This window comes from Planococcus citri, chromosome 1 (assembly GCF_950023065.1).
Source record: "Planococcus citri chromosome 1, ihPlaCitr1.1, whole genome shotgun sequence".
Taxonomy (NCBI): Eukaryota; Metazoa; Arthropoda; class Insecta; order Hemiptera; family Pseudococcidae; genus Planococcus; species Planococcus citri.
The window spans coordinates 55,821,713-55,842,615 of NC_088677.1; the positions used below are offsets into that span (position 1 = coordinate 55,821,713).

Here is a 20,903-nt window from a genome sequence, read left to right on the forward strand (position 1 = left end):
ATAATACAAATATTATTAGACGCGACATAGTTTTTTCACCTTTCAATGTTTTCTCTTTTTTGAAGCATCTGAATGTTTAAAAAGTCATCATCTTTGATCTAAACAGAAAAATTTATGATTTTGGCCTCTGATAAATTTTTGTGAAAATTCTGATAAAAAATTAGGATTTTTATAGAAAATCACCCAAAGATAAATTTAATAGCACTTTCTCGAAATGAGAATGCAGAAAGAAAATGAAGAAAAAAGTTGGAAACACGATGTATAAATATTAATAAAACATGGTTAGGTAAGCTTCGCTTTCTTAGGTACCTCTATGTAAAACTTATTCATTAAAACACAAAATAGATAACCTTGACATTGAAGAATATCTTTCAATTGTTCGACGCTCCGGTTTAAGTTTACGAAACATTCGATGTAATTTATTAACTAGCGAAAAAATACTGTGCACAGGTATACCTAGTAAAATTACAGTAATCAGAATCTCGCGTTTAATAATTAATTTGTACGTGTTTATGGATTGATTTTTCAACTCGTCATCGTCGTTTTCGTTACATAACGATATCAATCTTCACAGGTAGCTAAGCTAAGGTTTACGCGTATACTATACAAGAGACAGATACTCGATCGATGAGTAAAATAAACGGTATATATTCAGCATACAGAGAAAGAACAGAAAGAAAATCATCCTTCATCGTCGGCTAAATAATGTTTACGTTTATTCGGTAGGTAGCAATAGGTATAGGTACTAAATTGGTAACAATGATACAAAATCAGATTTGTAACAAAATAAATACGTAATTTAGCGATTAAAAGAGTCAAGTATGTACAAAAATAAAATATACGATACGCCGAAGCGAACTTCGTTTAGTTAAAAATTATTCTACAATCACAGCGATACTTGTAACGAGGTTGATTCGCTAACAAAAAGGGGACGGGGGAGTAAAAAGGCACAGGAGAAAAGAGAGCTTACATACAATCCTCGCAAGAAAGGGAACAAATTATTCGAATACGAGAAAATCCTCGACTGAAAGAAGGAATTGAGGATATTTTTCGCCATAGAATAAGTTTTCATACTTTTTTTTTCAGTTCAAATACGACGAAAACATTTTGAGTAAAATTGTACTACACGAAACTAGGGTAAAACTCGGTATCCCTAAACATGCTGAGTTACTTTCTCGAGTTCTTTCCGAAATGGGTTCAGATTTTGGAATATTTTCGGTAACAGGATACTCAGTAGTAGTACCATCGTACTCGTCACTCGACATGAAAGTAAAATCGGTAAAATTCTCTTCGTCGTTCATCATGTATTCATCTGTTGAGGTGGAATTACTGCAAAAAAATCACCCACAATCATTATCTATTTCAATTGGACGTTCGCAATTCCACCAATATAGCTCCAGAAAACCCTTAGAGTCGATGAAATACGCGAAATACCATCCATAACCGTTCGAACAGATCACCTTCAAGACTTTAGGAGAAATACTGAATATGATGGGGTATATGGGTTTCAATCAAATGCTGCCAACGACCACGATGATGATGACGACGATAATGATCACGCGAACCGTCACCAAGATAAAAACCACCAGCAAAGATCATAAAAGAGAGAGAGAGAGAGAGCGAGACGCGATATTTACACAGTCATACGCGTTTAGAACAAGCTTATTCAGATACATAGGTAGGTTGTTATCAGTTATCACAATATGCATTTATTCATATTATCGAAATTCGTTTCGGTAAAGTCCATCACCCAAGAAAACGAGGTAGCTTTTAAAACGTACGATAATGCTAATCCATTGTAAAGCCACGCTTTCCAGCCGGTTGGATGATTCGCGTCTATTCTACTTTCTATCTCTTGGCAGAAAGTCTTACGATCGTGCGATCTACCCGAACGTAAATCGCATATCATGCGTTTTTTACATTCTAAATCACAGGTTGGCTTGACCGGAGAGTTTTTCCAGTAATGTCTGAAAACAGAAAAAAAAACATCAAAGTAAATATTCATGCCACACCAAATGAAAAGTGATAAGAACTTTTTTATCATAAATTTCAGGTGGGATAAATTTTTTTCAAACCATTTTCATCGTAGGAACCATATTTTCAGAGAAAGCGTAAAAAACCTAATTTTAGAAAACTGTCACCCCCTCCCCATCTAGCGTGTTATTCAGAACCGTATTCCAAGCATTTTGAAAAAATCACCTTCCCGTTAAAATGTTTCAAGTTCAAATGCCTAGAATAACTGGGCTAGGCATTGCGATGACTTGTGTTAATAAAATTGCATAACCAGTTTGCCGTAAATACGATGGATTATTTTATTTTTTTCAAAAGAAAAATTTCGAGTGAATCGAGTCGTTTCGGCTTGCCACTACGAATTCATTTCCGCAGACAGATTTTTATGACAGTGAGTTTTACTTTTTCGAAATTTACTAATTTTGAGCTCATTATTGAGTCGGAAAAATTTTTTCAAAACGAAAATACAAGTTTTTATAACGTTTCAACAACTCTCAAAAAACAATACAATTATAAGCGTTTGAGAACTTCTGAACGACCAAACACAAAAACTAGTACAAATTGGGGTAGAAAGGCGCAGTTGATTATACAAATACGTGGAGTAAACTCATCAGTGAAAATCTTACTTATAATATTGGTCGAATAACTGATCATTTTCGGCCAATTTGGTCACCAAAGTATCCCAATCGGTTGGTGTGAGATTGGGCATCTGATAAGCGTCTCTGGCCGAGTACAACTTGTACCAGATTGGATACCCGTACAGATTGGCTTCTTTTAAATTCATCACCCACGTTTCATGATCCAACACAGCCTGCGAAAAAATAACCAAAACATATTTAATTCAAATCGGGAATCACACAAGTAACCTACAAAAACATGGAAACTTATTTTCCACTGCTACTCACTCTGGTCGAATGATCTCTGTCGCCATCGACGTAATAAACTCGATAACCGGGATTCAAATTAACGAAAGGGGTAACTGAAGGACTAATGTAAGATACGCCGACCGCTCGGCCTAGGTCTTTTGGATCGTAGAATAACTGAAATTCGTCGAAATGCGTATGACCGAAGAACTGAGCAGTGATGGTCGATTCGTATCTGCGAATAAACAGTCACATCAAAAAAATTAAAATAAAAAACCTCGAGATGAGTATTTAATCAATAAAATGAAAATCCTTAGTTCTCAGCACCCCGGCTCTTTTATTAATAAACCTAAAAAATTGAAAAAACATTACCTCGTAACAATAGAATAATAATTCCTACTCCAAACTTTCAGACAATCAGCATGGCCAGGAGGTATGTGCCCTATAACGTGCACTTTTTCTTCGTTAAATTCGGCGCTTTGTAATTCGTATATAAACCATTGTAATTCCTTCGCCGGATCTGTACTATTCATTAAAAGCCACCTGTAACAAGAAAATAACATCATAGATATCGAAATCACTAAACACCTTCGAAGTTTTTCAAATCCAGCAACTCGAACTGATCTTACCAATTCTTATTATTACAATAGTTCATATTGAGCGAAATAATTCTAAAACCAGGTCGGACTAAAACGCTATAAAATGCACCTCTGCGAATCGTTCTGGATACAGACGAAGGTAACCATTGTCTCCAATGCTTATCTAGCTCATCGTATAACCAATTAATGGCGTAATCATTTTGAATAAACGGCGGTGGAAAACTGTAACAGCGATATAACCACGTTAGTTTTTCGTTTAATAGATCATCTTACTTTACTCTATGATGCACTTACCTATTTACAGGAGCCGATTCGTGATTACCTAAAGCTGGGAAAATAGGAACACCAGGGAATAGAGTACTCATTTGGGATACGGTTTGCTTCAGTATGCTTAAATTTTCTTCTTGGGTTTGATTCCAAATATCGTGTGGAGGTAAATCACCGGTCCATAAGATGTAATCAATATCCTACATTGCAAGATAAGTACGTTTACATAAATCATATTTTCTTTTCTCATCAAATAATAATTTCTAATTCTAAGTACGTAACCGTAGAACATACCGGATGAGTAGATGATATATGCTGGAACATATGATCGATGGTTCTCTTGGGTGTATCGCATCTTCGGTAATCTCCCCAACGACCAGCTCTATCGGCGACATTTTTCGCCGGTCCGTTGGTAAGTCGACAACACAAAGGTTCGTTACACTCTGCATTCGTTCCTTCTTCGTAATAAGGATCGAAATGAGTATCAGATAATTGTAATACTTTGAAAGATCCAGATCCTATCTGTAAACCATTCAGAAATTTAGCACAATCGTCTAGCCAACTTCGCGGCTCTTCAAAGAATTAAACATAAACTGATAAGCATCTAATTAGTACCTCTTTAGGAGGTTGCGGCGTAACAACCGTTGGTTTAGGTACAGGAGGGAAAACCACATTCCATTCGTGTGTCGGATTATAAATGTCACCGCAGGCGTCGCCGATTATAAAACTACAAATTTCTTCCGGACCGATGGTGATTCTTTTCAAAACGTAAACAACTTCCCCCTGAAACAATTATCGTAATTAATTATCAGCGTTGAACGTTGATAACAAAAGTACATGTAATTTGACGGATATTTCCTCGCTTTGTCTAAATATTCTACATGCATCGAACGATTAAGACGTCTAATTTAGTCGGCTCGATTCCGAAATTAGGTAATTGAGTTAATTAACATATAATTCGAACACGTTTTCTTTTTCAGTTTTTCCTTTAGTTGTGATAATTGAAATGGCACGTGAATATCAACGATTAATAATTCAAAAACGTGGATCGTTATTTACATACGATGACGTGGAGTAAGTATTCGATGATTTTTTTTTTTTAGGAAGAATCACTCGAACCGTGGAATATTGTACGTATACGTACGTAGGTATTAAATAAAACACCACAACCGCGAGCTCATTAAGCTTCAAAAAACACCAGTGAGGAAGTTCCGGTTGTAAACAAAACAAACAGGTATTTTCAGCGCATATTCACTCGTCGGGATGTGTGGTGAAAATATAATATATTTGTACGTATAAAATCTACGTGTATTAACATACAACAATGTATCAACAAGATTTTTCCATTTATCGAACATTTGGAAGGATTTTCCAATGACCGTTGACCGACACGACATCGAATCCAACAAAGCTAAGGTATACTAAGGTTACAGGTTTACTTACGCCAAAAAGCTGTGTTATTCCATCGCAAACTCGATGAGTTTGAATATTTAAACTGACACAAAATTGAAACGACAACTTGATTATATCATCTGTAGTTTTGCCCGTTCTTATGTAATGCAATAGTAATCCAACTCCTGCGAAACAAACGTAGGTAATAGTTTATCAATTTTTTATTTATACCTACTTAATTTATTTGCAAATGTTTAGTATCACGTTAGAATAATATTTTTAATACGCTCTTACCAGCTCTGCAAGCAGTACATGATACTTTGGACATAACACTGGTTTCTACTTCTGATATGACTTGCTTGAGATTCAATAAACGTAGAGTTTTGTCCACAATTCGTGGTAGGTGTCGTCCGCTTCCCAGGTCATCTTTGAGTTCTTCGTCGATTTCGCGAACTAGTTGCGAATAATTCACCTGCGAATCAGGACGATAAAATTATAATAATTATACAACAGAATGCTTGAAATGGATACGAGCTATACGACAAGTTTTATTTTACGGTTTGTTTTTTTCATTTTTTTTTTTTTTTTAATAATGTAACTGCTGAGATGGGAGTGTGTAATCCCAACTCTGGTAGATTCCTATACAATCTAATACTTCTCTTGGAGACGTATGTATATTGAGTTAACTAAGAACACTCAAACAGATTATCAATAGGTACTCATTAATAATGCAATTGAATGATGGAGTGAAAGAAGCGGACAAACTAAAGTGAGCATTTCGACATACTCACGTGAAAAAAAAGGTAGGTATTTTTTAGCTCAATTTTTTTCTAAAAGGTGCCCTAAAATCGCAAAATGATCTATTCGGTATGTTAGACGTATAAAAATTCAAATTTCAATCAAAATTTGAACGTTTTGAACTGATATACCTACTCGGTTTTGAATGTCTTAAAACTTTCAAAACCAAAATTTAGAGAGCTAAAATTCATTTTTGGATTTGTTTTGATGTCGATTTTATAATCTTTTCATATAAAATATGTTCATCACTTCAAACCTTCAGTCAGAAACCTCTCAATTTTAGACTATTCTGGAGCCTCCAGCGATCTTCAATTTTCTCCAAATAGATAATTCAAATTACTATGGAAGTTCCAAAATGACTACAAAACTAATGTTTTCAAATTCTAAAAAAAAAAAACTGTTATGATATATAAAATATTTTTTTTCTGAGCAAAATTAACCAGCGTGAATATTTTACTTCATTTCGGTTTCAACCACGCAATTCGAAAACTTCTAGTTTTAGTCCATTCTGTAGTGTCTGACGACTTTTGAATTTTTTCTAGAAATTTCAAATTACTGGAAAAATGCCAGCAATGTAATTTCAAAAGTGAATTTTTGACCAACCGCCAATTTGTAGATTCCAAAAAAATAAAAATTTCAAAAACTATACACATCACAAGAGGTTTTTTGTTAAGATATCGACTGATACGTCCACTCAACCACTCGATTTGAAAACAACAGATTTTTGGTCACTTTGAAGCTTCCATAACGATTTTAAATTTCAGGAGAAACATGAAAACACGCTGAAAGATGTCTACACAATATCCTAAAATTGGAAATTTTCAAACTACGGGCTAAAAATTAAAAATGAGGGAATTGATTTTGAGAAACAGTAAAAAAATCGTCATCGTTTGCATTTTTGAATTTTTTGAATTTTCAAAAATCCATCAAAAATGAATTAGCACCTACAATTTTGAATACATTTGAATGTGTCAATTCAAAAAGTCACTTTTTGGTCAGAAAAACGATAAAACTAAAACTTTATTCCAAAAAATTACACTAAAAATTGAAAAAAAATGAATATAAATTTGCTTCTTTGTGGCTGACTCATATTTCTGCGATCACAAGCTATTTTTTTAAAGACTATCACGCTCACGTGATAAGAAATTCCATGTACGCGATAATTCGGGAAAATACCAGCATATTTGCATTCATAACATTGCTGCAGTGGACGGTACTGTCTGTGTCAGTACTACTTTTAGTGTTTCTGAACGAAGCTATAGTCACTGAATCGTTGTACGTATATCAAACTATCAACCAAGTAAGTGAGTCCTAATTCAATCAATTTTCATTTTCATAATATCATCTCGCATCTTGGTGATGAATCTGACTCATATTCATATAAATATATTTGAGTGATTATTCTCGGTTTTTACGTACTTAAGAGAACACTACGTACTGAGAAATTATCATTATTCAACTGATAAGATATTCTATATAAATAAAATGTTATTCGTAATTTTGATTAAACAGTATGCACGGTTATTTTTAATACCGCAGTTGATGCGAACACACTGAACTCTGAAGGTGCCATTTCCTAAACGAATTCGTTGCATACCGATATTAAGTAAGTACCTACCCGATTAACTTAATTGATATTGTATAATATCATAATATTGGACGCATGTCTTGCATATGATCGAGTATTTACGCTAATATTCAAAAAGTCAACTAACAAGGTGGTCATTTTAGTAGGTAACTAATCAAATCCAAAATATTTCACTCACTCTCAGTTACTACCTATAAGGTATAGAGACACCTGAGCATATGTACATACTTTGGACGAATTACAATTCACAATTCACTAAAATACTAACCAAAAACTAAAAAATTTGATAAGATAAAAGCTTCCAACACAAAAATTTTGATTTGTGTTTGAGTTTTGCTTTTTTCCCCTCCAGAAGTAAGCTGCAAATTAGGTACTTCGAGTTGATTAAATAAAATGAAACCATCTTCATTTTAAAATTAAATGCAGATATTCAAGTTACTTTCAAATCATTCCTCCACAATAAATTCAACTATAATAAAAGCGTTTAATTAATTCCAGCAGGACTACGTTCTCGATTGAAATTTACCGATAAGAGACTCGAATCTCAGAGCAAAATAACATGAGCTCATTCAATTGGATTTCCGCATCTCACGGGAATGTTCCTTATGGTGCGGTAGTAGCAGGTAAAGATATCGACGGTGCTCTGTTATACACTGGTAGAACTTTCCACGAAGGTGACACGTTGCCTGCTAAAATTGCACCAAGGTATAGAACAGCTTTTGTAGCATTCGCAGGAGGAGAACATTCCAAAACGAATTACGAAGTAAGAGATGCCTACACCTAGCTTAATCAAAGATAGCTGCACTACTCTAGAAATATTCGCGTGGTAATTTCATTATTTTTTTTCCTTCATAGGTTCTTTGTGGCACAAATATTGCCTGGCAGTATGCATCAAATGGTCAAGTACCACACAATGCCATTCTGGCAGGACAAACGCGTAATGGAGAAAAACTTTATATTGGTCGAGCTTTACATAGTGGTGGTTTGATTCCTGGAAAGGTACGCTAATTTGTAATCGATTTCAATCTATTAACTAGATTTTCGACGTTACGTTTTTAAATTTAAATGCCCAGGTGTGTATCTCTTAACTTTGTTTTATTAGGTACACCCAAGTCATAGATGTACGTACATTTCATTTGGAGGTAAAGAAGTTGCCTGCAAAGATTACGAAGTTGCAATACACTACAACTATTGAGAAATGGCGAACATTTTCATCTGCCTAATTTATTATTTTTCCTTTTTCATTTTTTAAAAATATTCATTGATAGTACCTAACATAAATTGCATTGTTGCCATATTAAATACCTACTTATAGACAAATAAATGAGAAATCAACTATTTTTTCTCAAACTAGCTGAGCTGCCCTCTTGGCTAAAGTTGCACGATGAATAATAATTTCTATAGGCGAATGACTTTTCAAATAAATTAAAATTGCTGCGAATTAAAAAATTAAATTCCGATGGTTCATTTCTCATGAAAATTACGTAAATGGATTTTTTTCCTTATCTTATACTAACGGATATAAATTACTCATTGAAATGAACGTAAGCAGATGATAATTCACATATACTCGGAAATCTCTCCGCAATCGCTACTAACTCTATTCAAAATCATCCCGTGAAAAAAATTGTCCAACAGTAATTCTAAAACATCAATTTTTGAAATCAACAATTCATTCCACAATCGTCATAAAAAATTTAGAAATTTGAAAAAAAATTACATTTCATAAATGAGAAAAAATTTTTAATTATGTAATGAGTTGAGATTTCCTTAAAATGTCAAAACCTTGTTACAGGCAGGAATATGGCCACACTGCTAGTGTAACTAGCTGTGTTTTCCTCTCTTTTCCCTTCGGGGGGTGAAGAATGATGTACTTTGTACAGAGTTCTGATAACAACTTCAGTATCTTTATGAATCGTCTTGGTGCGAGTTCGTGTGATTCGCGACAAGTATGATTATTCGGAAAATTTGTTAAGCTTCGGAAAATTCGATAATATTCGTTTAATTAAATCAGTTAAAACACAAACGCGTAGTGTTATTGATTACTATTCTGTGAGTCTGGGAATGACGAACTTGGAGCTTTTTAATTACTCTGTCCTTAGGTAATAGAAGTGGGTATGGTCTTTTGATCTACATTATACGGTAAACTTGATAAATTATCATCTATTCGGCCCCAGTTAAGTAATCCACTCCCTCCTCTCACAACCTGAACATGGGATGATATGAAATTGAGAGGAAATGTGCTAAAAATCGCAGGCGTAGGTATATGAAGATTAAAAAAATAAAAGTTTTGGAAAAATTGAGAACTCTTTCATAGACTAGCTTATAGATCCAATTTGGTAGATACTGAAAACGTAACCTACTAATATCATTTCGAAAAGGTAACCTATGTGTATGGCTGATTCGTGAAGTTTCCTCGTGAGACAGTTCCAAATTATAAACTATCCCATGTACCTCAACTACCTCAAGCTATAAAAATATTATTGGGTGACTGGGCTCATTTTAATACGAATACAATAATTATAATGATGATGATGATGATGATGCTGTAGATGATGATGATGACCTTACTTAAAAGTTGAACAAACGAAAAATTATGGTAAAAATTACTGCCTATTCTTCCTACCTTTCATTCTCTGCGTTTTATGGCTCATTATACCAAATACATATAAGTGCATTTCTATCAATTATACGCTACTCGATGTTTATTTTCACACATTACGAATATCAAGATTAATTAAAACCGGAAAATAATACGCGTTAAATGCATTTCCTAGTCTTCAACAGATCACGAAACAATAAACATATTAGTAGATACCTCGGTATCATTGCCGAGATTGCATTGAAGGTTTTATTTAGTATAGAATAATAATTTTCAACTTCCCTTCAGAATAAAAACTGACGATTAATCAGAAAATATTTCAGTTGATTGAAGTTCTCAGAAAAGTAGAATAGGTATATCAGATTTTTGCTTCGAATATTACCTCTTCCCCCTTATCCGCCAAAAAATAATGTTCTGGGAATGTTTTTATTTTCTTCGACTTTTTAAAAAATTTAGGCATTGGAAACACAGTCATTAAATTTGAGAGCGAAACGAGGGGCGAAATTTCGAAAAAATATTGCTTTTAGATACCGGTCAAATAATTGCAATTTTTCAAATTTTTAATTCAAAAAATACTTACTACCTACAAGAAAAATTTGTAGGGTCTTATTTTTGACTCAAATAGCCTAAATTCCAACCAAGTATGTAGTGCAATTTTCAAAAAAAAATAATAATAATAATAATAATTGATTTTTTTTTAAATGACATTGTTCTGCTTTAGTTTTGATTTTGACAAGTTTTCGAAGGGTCCCATGAATTTGAGCCCTGCAGGTGCCAGATCCTTCGAAGAATCATTTTCAGTGAATAGAAAATATGGTAAAACGTATTAAATAATTTGTTATTTTTCATGAGAAGTTGAAAGTATTTATGTAGAGTAGATCTATCGCTAATTTCATCTGAAAGTATTAAAAAATACATAGTAAAAAAAGTATTAAATCTTTGGTTTTGGGACTGCAAGAGTTCGAGGGTTCATGGCTCCAAAATTTTAGAGCATTCTACGGTTCCCGAGAATTTGGAGCATAGTCTTCAGGCTCTTCGAAAAATTACGATCATAAGCTCCATTTTAATTTAGAATAATTACAGATCAAAATATATTTTTAAAATATTAATTATTCGTAAATAGGTAATTTCAAACTTCTTATTGGATGGGGTTGGATCCCAAAAATTTCAGGACCTAGAGGAAAATCCTTCTATCCTTGATTTTCAACAGGACAGATGGAATTTTTCATATATTATCTCATGGTACCCATATTTCCAGTAAAAAAAATGGACGAAATTCATAGGCCAAAAAAAAACATGTAAACCACATCTCAGAATCGAATTTTGAGCTGTCAGAGTTGATTTTTCAATTTCTTTTATAAAAAGAATCTCAAGATGGAAATTTAAAAAGTGATTTCTATGCTGAATACGAATTCCATTCCACCACTAGAATTTATCAGGACCGCTTACAAATTAATCCGAATCCTTCAGTAAAATTTGACTCTTCTCCAGCTCTTTGGAATAACTTCTTTAATTAGAAAAGGAAATTCAATTCTGATACTAAATTCGACTTTGAGAGACAATTAGTGCAGATGAACCGCAAGTTCAAGAAGACAAGTTGAAAAGGGCGTTTTTCAATTTTAACAAGTTAATAATCACGTTCCTGTTTTAAAAAAATTTTAAAATCGTTCATTTCAGGGAAAATTTCCTGGACATTTCTTGTGGTTCCTAAAATAGATCTTATGAATCTATTATAAGCACTATTCAGTCAATTTAGAGCATCTACACATATACCAATGATAATAGCACGGATTCCAGTATCCTAGAAGAAAACGAACTTTTGTTAGGAATTCCAGATGGGCTTGAAAGTTGCTATAATATAACTATCTCGAGATGGGGGGGGGGAGGGGGGCTTCAATTTAATCAAAACTCCCAGGAAAGTCATCGAGAGAAAAGCAAACGAATTTAAAAACGGAGAAATGTAGTTAAAATATAGGTAGGTAGGTAGGTATTCTACGGTCAAATTTTGAGAAACATATAGACCGAGAAAACATGGATACGAAAAAAATAAAAAATTTCCCAAAGCCTCGTTGCGCAAAAACACTTCTACAGCAACACAAACGATCAATTAGAATAGAAAATGTGCGTTGAAATCGAAATTTGCAATATTTATTTCACTCCAAGTCGCTAACAATATCAATTTTCATACACTAGGTATTCGTATAATAAACGATGCGTGGCACGTTTAAAAACCCCATCATTTATATACTCGTAGTAGACGAATCAATTTCAAAGTTAGTTTCATCCAAGAGAATACTAATGAGCAACGATGATATTCGAATGTTTTAAAACACTCATTCATATTCCGATCTCATTTCTTAGAGCTGAGCCATTGAGCAAAAAAAAAAAAAAATGCAAACACACACACACACGAGCGTGTTTGGCAAGGTGAAAATTTGATAAATAAAAACAGCAGTTTATTAAAATCAAACTCGATGGTTTCCTCATTCATTCGTCAGTACCTATTGCTGCTAAAATATCATAAGTAGGTACCTATTAATTTCAAAATAAACAATAAAATTTTACCTTAAGCAATTTAAACTGTTCGATGGTTTGATTTTCCAATTGTTCAGCGCTGAGCACAGGAGAGACGGTATGGTTTCGGATTCCATTACTAAGTAGAGGTTGATCGTTTAAGGTTTCGTTACTCCAAATGACTAATTCTTGCCAAACCGGGTCATCTGCACGGGTCGTCGTGTTTAATTCTACATTGCGCCATTTTAGCGGATTTCCTACACACATGTAACAGACGATGGAAATTGTAGGTTCGATGACGTGATTGATGGCCAACGAAATACATCATAAACGAACAAGCTACGAGTAGGTGTAAGGCACCTCGATATTGTAAGGTCAATGTAAAACAAGTGTGTACATATTTGCTTACCTGTCACCGAAATAAGGAATAGAACTGCAAGAAGCAGAACTCGCACAATAACAGCGCATGGTATGAACGTCCAGCGCATAATATAATGTGACGCTTCAGCTGCTAGAGGATTTCCTCTGCAATTTTTACCGAGTAATGGATGAACGAATCCCAGCTGCAAGAAAACACCAGCGTATTACAAACTCCGTTATTAATTCGTTCGGTTTATTAAAAAGTAAACATGTAAGTATATCTTTCGAAATGTAAATACCCGTGTAACTATTTATTATTTTGGTAGATATAATTAATCGAATAATACCGTATTTCGAATAAGAAGATTTCATCAAATAGGTACACGCGAGAAAAACAAGCAACTTGCACCCATCAACGCCCAACACTGCGGTTAACCATCGAGATCGACCATCGGAATCATTGTACAAGAAAATATGCTACTCGTTTGTACTCATTTATGATTTAAAAATTGAGAAAAACCGCATTACGAATACATATTTCCAACTCGTCTGTATACTTATATTCTCATCAAAATAAAATTATCGCATAAATTAGCAACGTAGTGGGTATTAGTACGATAAAACTATGGAAACTATCCTGAATAAAAATAAGCCACGTATCCTACGGAGTAAATATTTTTCTCCTTAGGTATTTTTATACATATTATCGATTGTAGAATGTAGAATTGTGAGTCAATTCAAAGCACGAGTAGATAAAATAAGTAAATGCAGCATAAGTAGATAATTTTCAATGTATTACGTAACCGATTTTCAGATAATAATTTAGCAGTGATAAGAAAACACCAGTGGTCGAGATAAACGAAGCTGCGAGTATTGTCTTCTAATCTGCGTTTATTCTTCAAATTTTCTGCGACGAATCAATGAATGAAATTTCGTTTCATTCATTCTTCTAACAAAATGACTCATTTTTGTGGTTCATTTTAGATTTAAGTGTTCCAATAAATAATAATGATTGTAATCAACAGCAAATGGGTGGTAAGGCTGAATGTGGGGAAACCCGTGAAAAAAAAATAATGCACAGAATGCTTATGAGGAGGCAGTCAGAAGCGATCGTTGTCGAACATTAAACTTTGCCAATGGTATTTTTATTATATTCTCTGTATTTCTAAATCGTATAGTCCTAAGGCGAAATTTAAAAGAGGTACAATTTTAAAATACCTATTCAAAAAAGATTCATTTTAAGAAGGAACCCCATCACAGCTTTGGAAAACAAATAAAAAAATCTCCTCCAACACGATTCCTTTTCTCTAAAATTCAAGAAAACACATCAAATAGTCGGAAATTGCTTCAAAAAAATGAAAAAATTCGAAGTTTTTCAAAAATTTTCAATTCATTTTTTGAGCACTACTTTTGAAATAATTCTTGAAAACGATCCGAATTTTGAAGTTATTTTCTAGTGAAAAATATTACGAGTAAAAATTACGAACCTTCCGCAAGAAAATTCTGAATTTTTTTTTTCAATTTTTATCAATTTTTTTTTTTTAGTTTTTTTTTACAATCATATTCGAAAATACAGGTAAAAGCGAACGTAAAAATCAAAATCAATACCCCATAGAATTTTTTTAAAAACCTGCATTAAATTTGTCAAAATGCTAAATTACCCCCTCCCCCCCAACTTGATTACTCTGGCTCATCAAGTAGGTACATACACTTTCGATGAAACTTACCCCAACTGGGTCGAAAATTGAATCGATTTTACCATTTTTGATTCATTTTTCATTCGAAATTTGAAGTACGATTAACAGTCTCGTTGTACAAGTTTTCCTATAATTTAATTGCTAGAAAACGTCATTGATTAAAATAATCAAAAATCATATTGGAGGGTTCAAATAACGAAAGGAAATGAAAAAATTTTCATTTCTAGAGGAGGTACGTAATAGAAAGAGGAATTAATTTTCCATTCAGTTCAAAAACACGAGTATTGCTTCCTTACCAAAAATTGCAATGTTCAGAAAAATTTATCAACAATTTTCTAGAAATAAATTTTCAAATTCAGAAAGGAATTACTTATCAGGAGATTTTGAAACATTGGCCCTATTTTCTTCTCCATATGGAAATGAGATTTGTGAAAAGAAACAATTTCCAAGACCTTCCTAGCAAAAAAAGATAAATTTTTCGGTTTTTGGTAATTTTTTCAAAATTTGAAAATTGTAAAGTTGAAGAACAGTGATCATTTTCATTTGCATCCAATTATGAACTTTTTCCCAGGACTTGGAAAAACTGCAAAAATGAATTTTTTATGCACTTTTCCCTCCCCTCACCCCCCCTCCTGGAAAACTAAAAAATTCGTAATGAATAATTTTTGAGGTGAAAAAATATTATTTTTATGAGAATCCAAATTGAGTGGTCAGTAATACGAAAGAAAAATTATCCCATAGGCTACTAACTGACAAATTTATTCATTTTCGCTTTTTTTTCAGATTATGAAATCTGGTATACCTGCAAATTATTGGTTGGACTTCGTTGGAACGGCGGATTTCAGCGTTGGCATATCGAAATTTAACAAAAATCAAATTTTTAGAAATCCATACGACTTTAGTAGGATTCTGATTTATGAAAAAGAAACGAAAGAAAAGAAATGAAAATTCCACACGAGTCTCTAAATTGACTGAAAATAATAAAATTCGGATTTGGCTGGTTAATTTTAGTTTGGTTATGTAGCAAATTTTGATTAGGTTTCCCTGAAAAAAGGGATACCTATTTCATTTAAAAAGTAATTGCCAGCTCTTCCGGAAAAAAATGCTTAAAAAATAGAAGAATTTAAAAATTTTTAAAAATGTGCTTTAGATAACAAATTTTCAATGTTGAGATTTTGGAATGTGTTTCTTTTTAAAATCCTGATTTTTAATAATATTGGACTCAATTGAAAGTGGATCTCATGTATTTAGAAATGAAGTCAATTGTAAGCTCTAAATTAAAAACGACCGGAAATAAAGAACCATAAATAATTCAGTAAAGATATTTTACACATATGCTCAAAAAAAAATTAAGTAATAAAAATTGAACAAAATTTTTAAAAATTACAAAAAAAATGTCTCAATGAAAATCTGAAAACTTGAGTCCAAATGCAAGATATTTTCAGCACTTTTATCACTTTCAGAATTTATCAGACATCCTGTGATTCCTAAAACGTGGCAAAGGAAAAATGAGGTCATAAAATGACACTTTTTTTTGATCTTAGAAATCAGAAATGTAGAATAAATTCAATACGTTAAAAATGTAGGAGAGTAAAAAATTTTTTTTTGAGAGATGTGTGCCCTATTTTAATTTTGAAAAAGTAATATTTTATCCAACCCGATAAACATGAAACATTTTATTTTTAATGCACAGCTCAATAGCCCCTTCAAAACCTACCAACTCCTAAGCAACCTGCATGAAAACCAGGAAAAACGAATTTTCAAACAGATACCTCGAAAGTCGAAGGTCTACCTTTTAAACTCGATTGAAAACCGGACTAAAATCAGTAAAATGCATACAAGAAATGCACTCGCACGAGGCACGACATTACCTTCGTACTTCTACTTACCACCTCGACGAGCCTTCTTCCATCACGCTTCCTCAATCCGAATTCTCACGACTATACGAAGAAAAAAAAAAATCACATCTTCACGTTTCACGCACCACGAGTCTCTCGTTAAAATTTTCCAATAAATATGAACACGCGTAAAAAAATATATGCCAAAGTATCATCTTTATCTGCCACTGCCACGACAAGTAAATAAATCCAAACGACAAAAAAATATAGGTAAATACTTACAATGACACCGCGAAAACGATCATAAATATGGAACTTGGAAAAAAAAAAGGCTCACTATAACTAACTACTAACACGATCTACTTTTATCAACTATATCAATGTGGGCAAAACGTGTATAAACTGATTCGGATCGCTGTGGATTTCCCGAATAATAATACAACTGGCTTTGGTACCAGAATACCAGATTAGTGCGATATTAAAAATCTGGACATGTTTACGGTTCAGCTTCACCGAACACCAATGTAAATAGTACGACTTACATCGCGCGCATACAGCTTAATAATGCTTTCGAAAAACTGGTTTCCTGGGCGAGTAATTAGTTGGATTTTTTTTTTCACTTAAACGAAATTTAATAATTTGCGAAGGTATAATACAACACGAGCTCGATTAAATCGTTCTATTCGTTGAGATAGACAATACGAATAATGTTTTAATTTAGACGAATTTGAAATGGAAAAAAAAACGAACCTTGACAACAATAACAGCTCATTATTCGCTTTAATTAGATTTTTTTGGGGAAATGAAAATTATAACGTTGACGAAGAAGTTTCATAATTTTAGATAGGTGTGGTGGAGGAACAAAAGAGGATTATGCTTGAGTAGGTAATGTGGTAATGGTACGATAGCTTTAGAAAAATTGTCTTTTGATGACCTAATCCACCTCTATTGTGAGAAAAATTGATTCAAACAATACAGATACTATTAAAATAGAAAATTGGCAATCATTTTTTTTAAAATAATTATTCCAAGATTATAATCAGGACTCTTTTGGTTTTATGTATAATGGAACTACTCGGAGTATTCGACTTCCATTTCAACGAGACTGCGTTTTTTTTTTTTTTTTTTTTTGGAAAGAGCAAGACCTGAAACACCCCCATAACGGTCATAATAAAAATTTCAGTAGCTCGAATTGATTTTTCAATTTAAAATTGATCATTTTTGGCAATTTATACCTGAAATTGATATCAACTCTCCAGAACCGAATTTCACTATTTTCAGGCATTCTGGAGCCTCCAGCGGGATTTTCGATTTCTCCCAAAAGGCATGAAAATTGATTTAGGCAGCTAAAAATCGACCATACTTATTTGGTAAAAAATGAGAATAATCAAAAATTGCTGGTCAAAAAAACACACTCGAGGTGTCCGTCTGAAAATCGACCCAAATGTAAATAGACTGGTTAGACAGGTCAAACATAATCCTAAGCGCGATTTTTAGCTGCCCTAATTCCCTAATAATAAATTTCTCAGAACTCCGAAGAAATCGAAAATTGATCTGGAGCTCCAGAATGAGTCGAAATAGTGAAATTTAGATTCGAGGGGTTGGGTTTTACCAAACTACGGCCATTCGAATAAATTTTAAACATTTCCCTACGAACCAAAAATTTTTGATTTTTTGAATTTTTTTTCTTCGTGAATTTGAAGATCAAAAAAACACACTCGAAGTATTCGCCTGGAAATTGGCGAAATTTCGCATAAATTCGTTAAACAAGTCGAGAAAAAGTCACAACTCGATTTTTAGCTACTAAATAATTAATTTCAGCGTCATCTGGAGAAATTGAAAATCGCGCTGGAGGCTCCAGAGCTCCAGAAAGGTTGAATTGAAAATGGTGAAATTTGGTCCGGGGGAGTTGATATCAGTTTCAGGACTAACGTTCATCATTTTTATCGAATAAATATAATTTTCTCAAAAATCACAAATCACCAAAAATAATCAATTTTGGAATTTCAAAAATTCGCCAAAAATCAAAAAATAAATTTGAATAGCTAAAACTTTGGTCGTTTTAGACCATGCTCTATCCAAAATTTTCAGTCTCGTACAAATTAGATGTAGATAAATAGACAACTCGAGTGGTTATCTTGTTAGTGTACATTACAAGAATGCTCTTACCCCCCCCCCCTCTATTCCTCAAAGCCGAAATCATCTATACTCTATAATGAACATTGAAACAATTGATCTACTTCTCAATATTCAAAGAATGAAAGAATAACAAAATTTTCCAGATATAAAAAAACATTTGCAGAATTTTTCACTTGCCTTACTCCTGTATCAGAAAAAATAGCTTTCACAACAAAAATAATTTTTTAAAACAATTTTTCTCGTCACGTAATAATTTTAAAATAAACGTAATTTTAAAAGGAAAATGCAGAAGTACATACGAAGAAAATGCATTTTTAGAACCATTTCGTTACATACTGACTTTTACAGCACTTTCAGCTACATACTCGTAAAAAGGCTAATCGAATTGAATAAGCAAAATATCAACAAATTTATCAGAAGACCCCCCCCCCACCAAATTGGCCACAATGAAGATTCCAAAATGATGTGCAATGGTTTTTTTTTCAACATTCTCAAATTTTCAACAAGAAAATGATTCACATTTAAGCTTCGGTAAGTAAATGTAGGTACAAAAATCGATCGCAAAAATTTTCAAAAATAAAACTTTTTTCATAAAATTGATATTGATGAAAATATTATTTTGAGATCGATACTTTTAACTAATAGTTACGTTGAAAAACCATCAAAAATTAATATCTATCAAACTCTTTGTAGTCGAGTAAAGTACATAATCCCAAATGATAAATTTTTAATATGTATATTTTCAAATAACGAAGGTCAAGTGTATAAACAAAAAAGCATCGCGTGCGATGGTTTTCAAAGTCTGATTTTCCCCTACGCCCTTCCCTTCACTTTTTTGAGGTGATCACCGTTTCGAGAATCATTTTTCCAAATACATTTTAGGATTAATCATTAACATGCGTCAAATGTCTCTTTTACACTCACTTACATTGATTAAATCCGAAATTGGACCAAAAAACCGAAAACTTCGGTATAAAGTGCCTCAGTCTCACGAGTGATAATGTTGTAATCACTCTTTTTTGAATCTTCGGAAACCCCGTTGAAAAATGCGAGAAAGTCGCTTTTTGAGTATTAAAAAGATGGAGAAGGATTGCAAAGTAAAGCCAAATAACCAAAATAGCTACTCTTTAAAGATAAAATTGGACTCCATCCGAAATAGAGAAGCTGAACCCGTTTAGAATGGCGTGAAAAATTCTCTTTCTTTAAAGCTGAAAGGAAGCAAAGATAGGCTAGAAAGTCAAAACTCTGAAAAAACATGTCAAAAAATTACCTATAGTGAACTGAAATTTGTCGGATGGACTCCAGCAATGTCAAAATGAAAACCCTCGAAAAAGTCGACACTTGAATTTTTCATGGCAGAAAAGGGGTAAATTTCCAATTTCAGTCCTCTTAGTCAATTTAGGGACATCTAGAAACATCAAAACTCTGATTTCTCTCCATGAAGAGGTGACGGTGAAGTAAGAAAATCACGCATGTTTGATAAAAATACGTTTTTGAGAACATTAACTAAATTTTGAGCATATCCCAGCCCAACATTTCTTCAGGCGTAGACAGAATTCTATTTATAGTTCGGGTTTTCCAAAGAAAATCAAGCTACCTACTAAATAAAGCAAAGGACCTTTTAGGAGAATCATTTGAATTTTAGAATACTTTTTACCCTATTTCTAATTCTTGTTTGTTTACAACAAATCGAAAATCAATACCTAAAATACTGTTTTAAAATTTAAATTACATTCGAGTACGAAAAATCCATCACGTTCCATAATAACTGTTCATCGTATTTATGTCAAGTAGCACGACCACGTCACATTGACGAGCATATCTCTTGCTTACTAATCATTTTTGTACCTTTTTTTCGGCTATATAATTTCTACACTCGGAAATATCAACTACTCATCTATCAGTAAGTATTGCTAGAGATGAATGTCTATAGTAGAAATTTACCTGTATCAAATTCTATACATGTTCCACCAGCGTACACGTATATTACATCTTTTTCTTGGTTTTACGAATACATTCGAAGGTGCCAATATTGGTGCATAATCTATAACGAAGCTTCATTCTGTAACACAAAAAACACAACAAATAAATCATAAATATACATGGCGAAAAAAAAGAAAGATCCAGAACATTCTGTATACGAGTATAGGTACGTGTATGTTTCAGGAAGTAACCGCTTCTCGAGATATCGGATGAAAGCGTTATAAATCCTTTCTTTCTTTATGCAATTAACAAT

At 33.0% G+C, this 20,903-nt stretch overlaps 2 protein-coding genes across 12 annotated transcripts in view; one reads left to right on the forward strand and one right to left on the reverse strand.

The window, feature by feature from the left end:
- LOC135832935 (sphingomyelin phosphodiesterase) overlaps positions 1 to 20,903 on the reverse strand; it is a 40,286-nt gene that overhangs the window by 2,225 nt on the left and 17,158 nt on the right. For 5 of the 8 annotated variants that reach the window (XM_065346482.1, XM_065346483.1, XM_065346484.1 and 2 more), the window contains exons 2-15: positions 20,612 to 20,729; positions 13,043 to 13,196; positions 12,685 to 12,890; positions 5,426 to 5,603; positions 5,183 to 5,316; positions 4,355 to 4,522; positions 4,034 to 4,261; positions 3,767 to 3,939; positions 3,503 to 3,694; positions 3,246 to 3,416; positions 2,916 to 3,108; positions 2,637 to 2,821; positions 1,782 to 1,967; positions 695 to 1,329 (exon numbers count right to left, since the gene is read on the reverse strand). In XM_065346482.1, the coding sequence (XP_065202554.1) occupies positions 1,083 to 1,329; positions 1,782 to 1,967; positions 2,637 to 2,821; positions 2,916 to 3,108; positions 3,246 to 3,416; positions 3,503 to 3,694; positions 3,767 to 3,939; positions 4,034 to 4,261; positions 4,355 to 4,522; positions 5,183 to 5,316; positions 5,426 to 5,603; positions 12,685 to 12,890; positions 13,043 to 13,121 (2,340 nt within the window). In that variant the 5' untranslated portion in view covers positions 13,122 to 13,196; positions 20,612 to 20,729 and the 3' untranslated portion in view covers positions 695 to 1,082. Of the gene's footprint in view, positions 1 to 694; positions 1,330 to 1,781; positions 1,968 to 2,636; positions 2,822 to 2,915; positions 3,109 to 3,245; positions 3,417 to 3,502; positions 3,695 to 3,766; positions 3,940 to 4,033; positions 4,262 to 4,354; positions 4,523 to 5,182; positions 5,317 to 5,425; positions 5,604 to 12,684; positions 12,891 to 13,042; positions 13,197 to 13,340; positions 13,457 to 16,810; positions 17,057 to 20,611; positions 20,730 to 20,903 lie in introns of those variants that run through there. The other 3 variants (XM_065346487.1, XM_065346488.1, XM_065346489.1) reach the window with 3 other exon arrangements.
- On the forward strand, positions 7,078 to 8,855 carry LOC135832943 (natterin-3-like). 4 transcript variants are annotated; one of them, XM_065346501.1, is made up of 5 exons: positions 7,078 to 7,229; positions 7,442 to 7,535; positions 8,016 to 8,280; positions 8,373 to 8,516; positions 8,591 to 8,855. In XM_065346501.1, exons 3-5 carry the CDS (start codon positions 8,077 to 8,079, stop codon positions 8,603 to 8,605), a joined length of 363 nt encoding a protein of 120 aa, XP_065202573.1. In that variant the 5' UTR covers positions 7,078 to 7,229; positions 7,442 to 7,535; positions 8,016 to 8,076; the 3' UTR covers positions 8,606 to 8,855. The 4 variants fall into 4 exon arrangements, with proteins under 4 accessions (XP_065202573.1, XP_065202570.1, XP_065202572.1 ...); XM_065346498.1 differs by having other exon boundaries at positions 7,079 to 7,229; positions 8,620 to 8,855; XM_065346500.1 differs by having other exon boundaries at positions 7,079 to 7,229; positions 8,019 to 8,280; positions 8,620 to 8,855.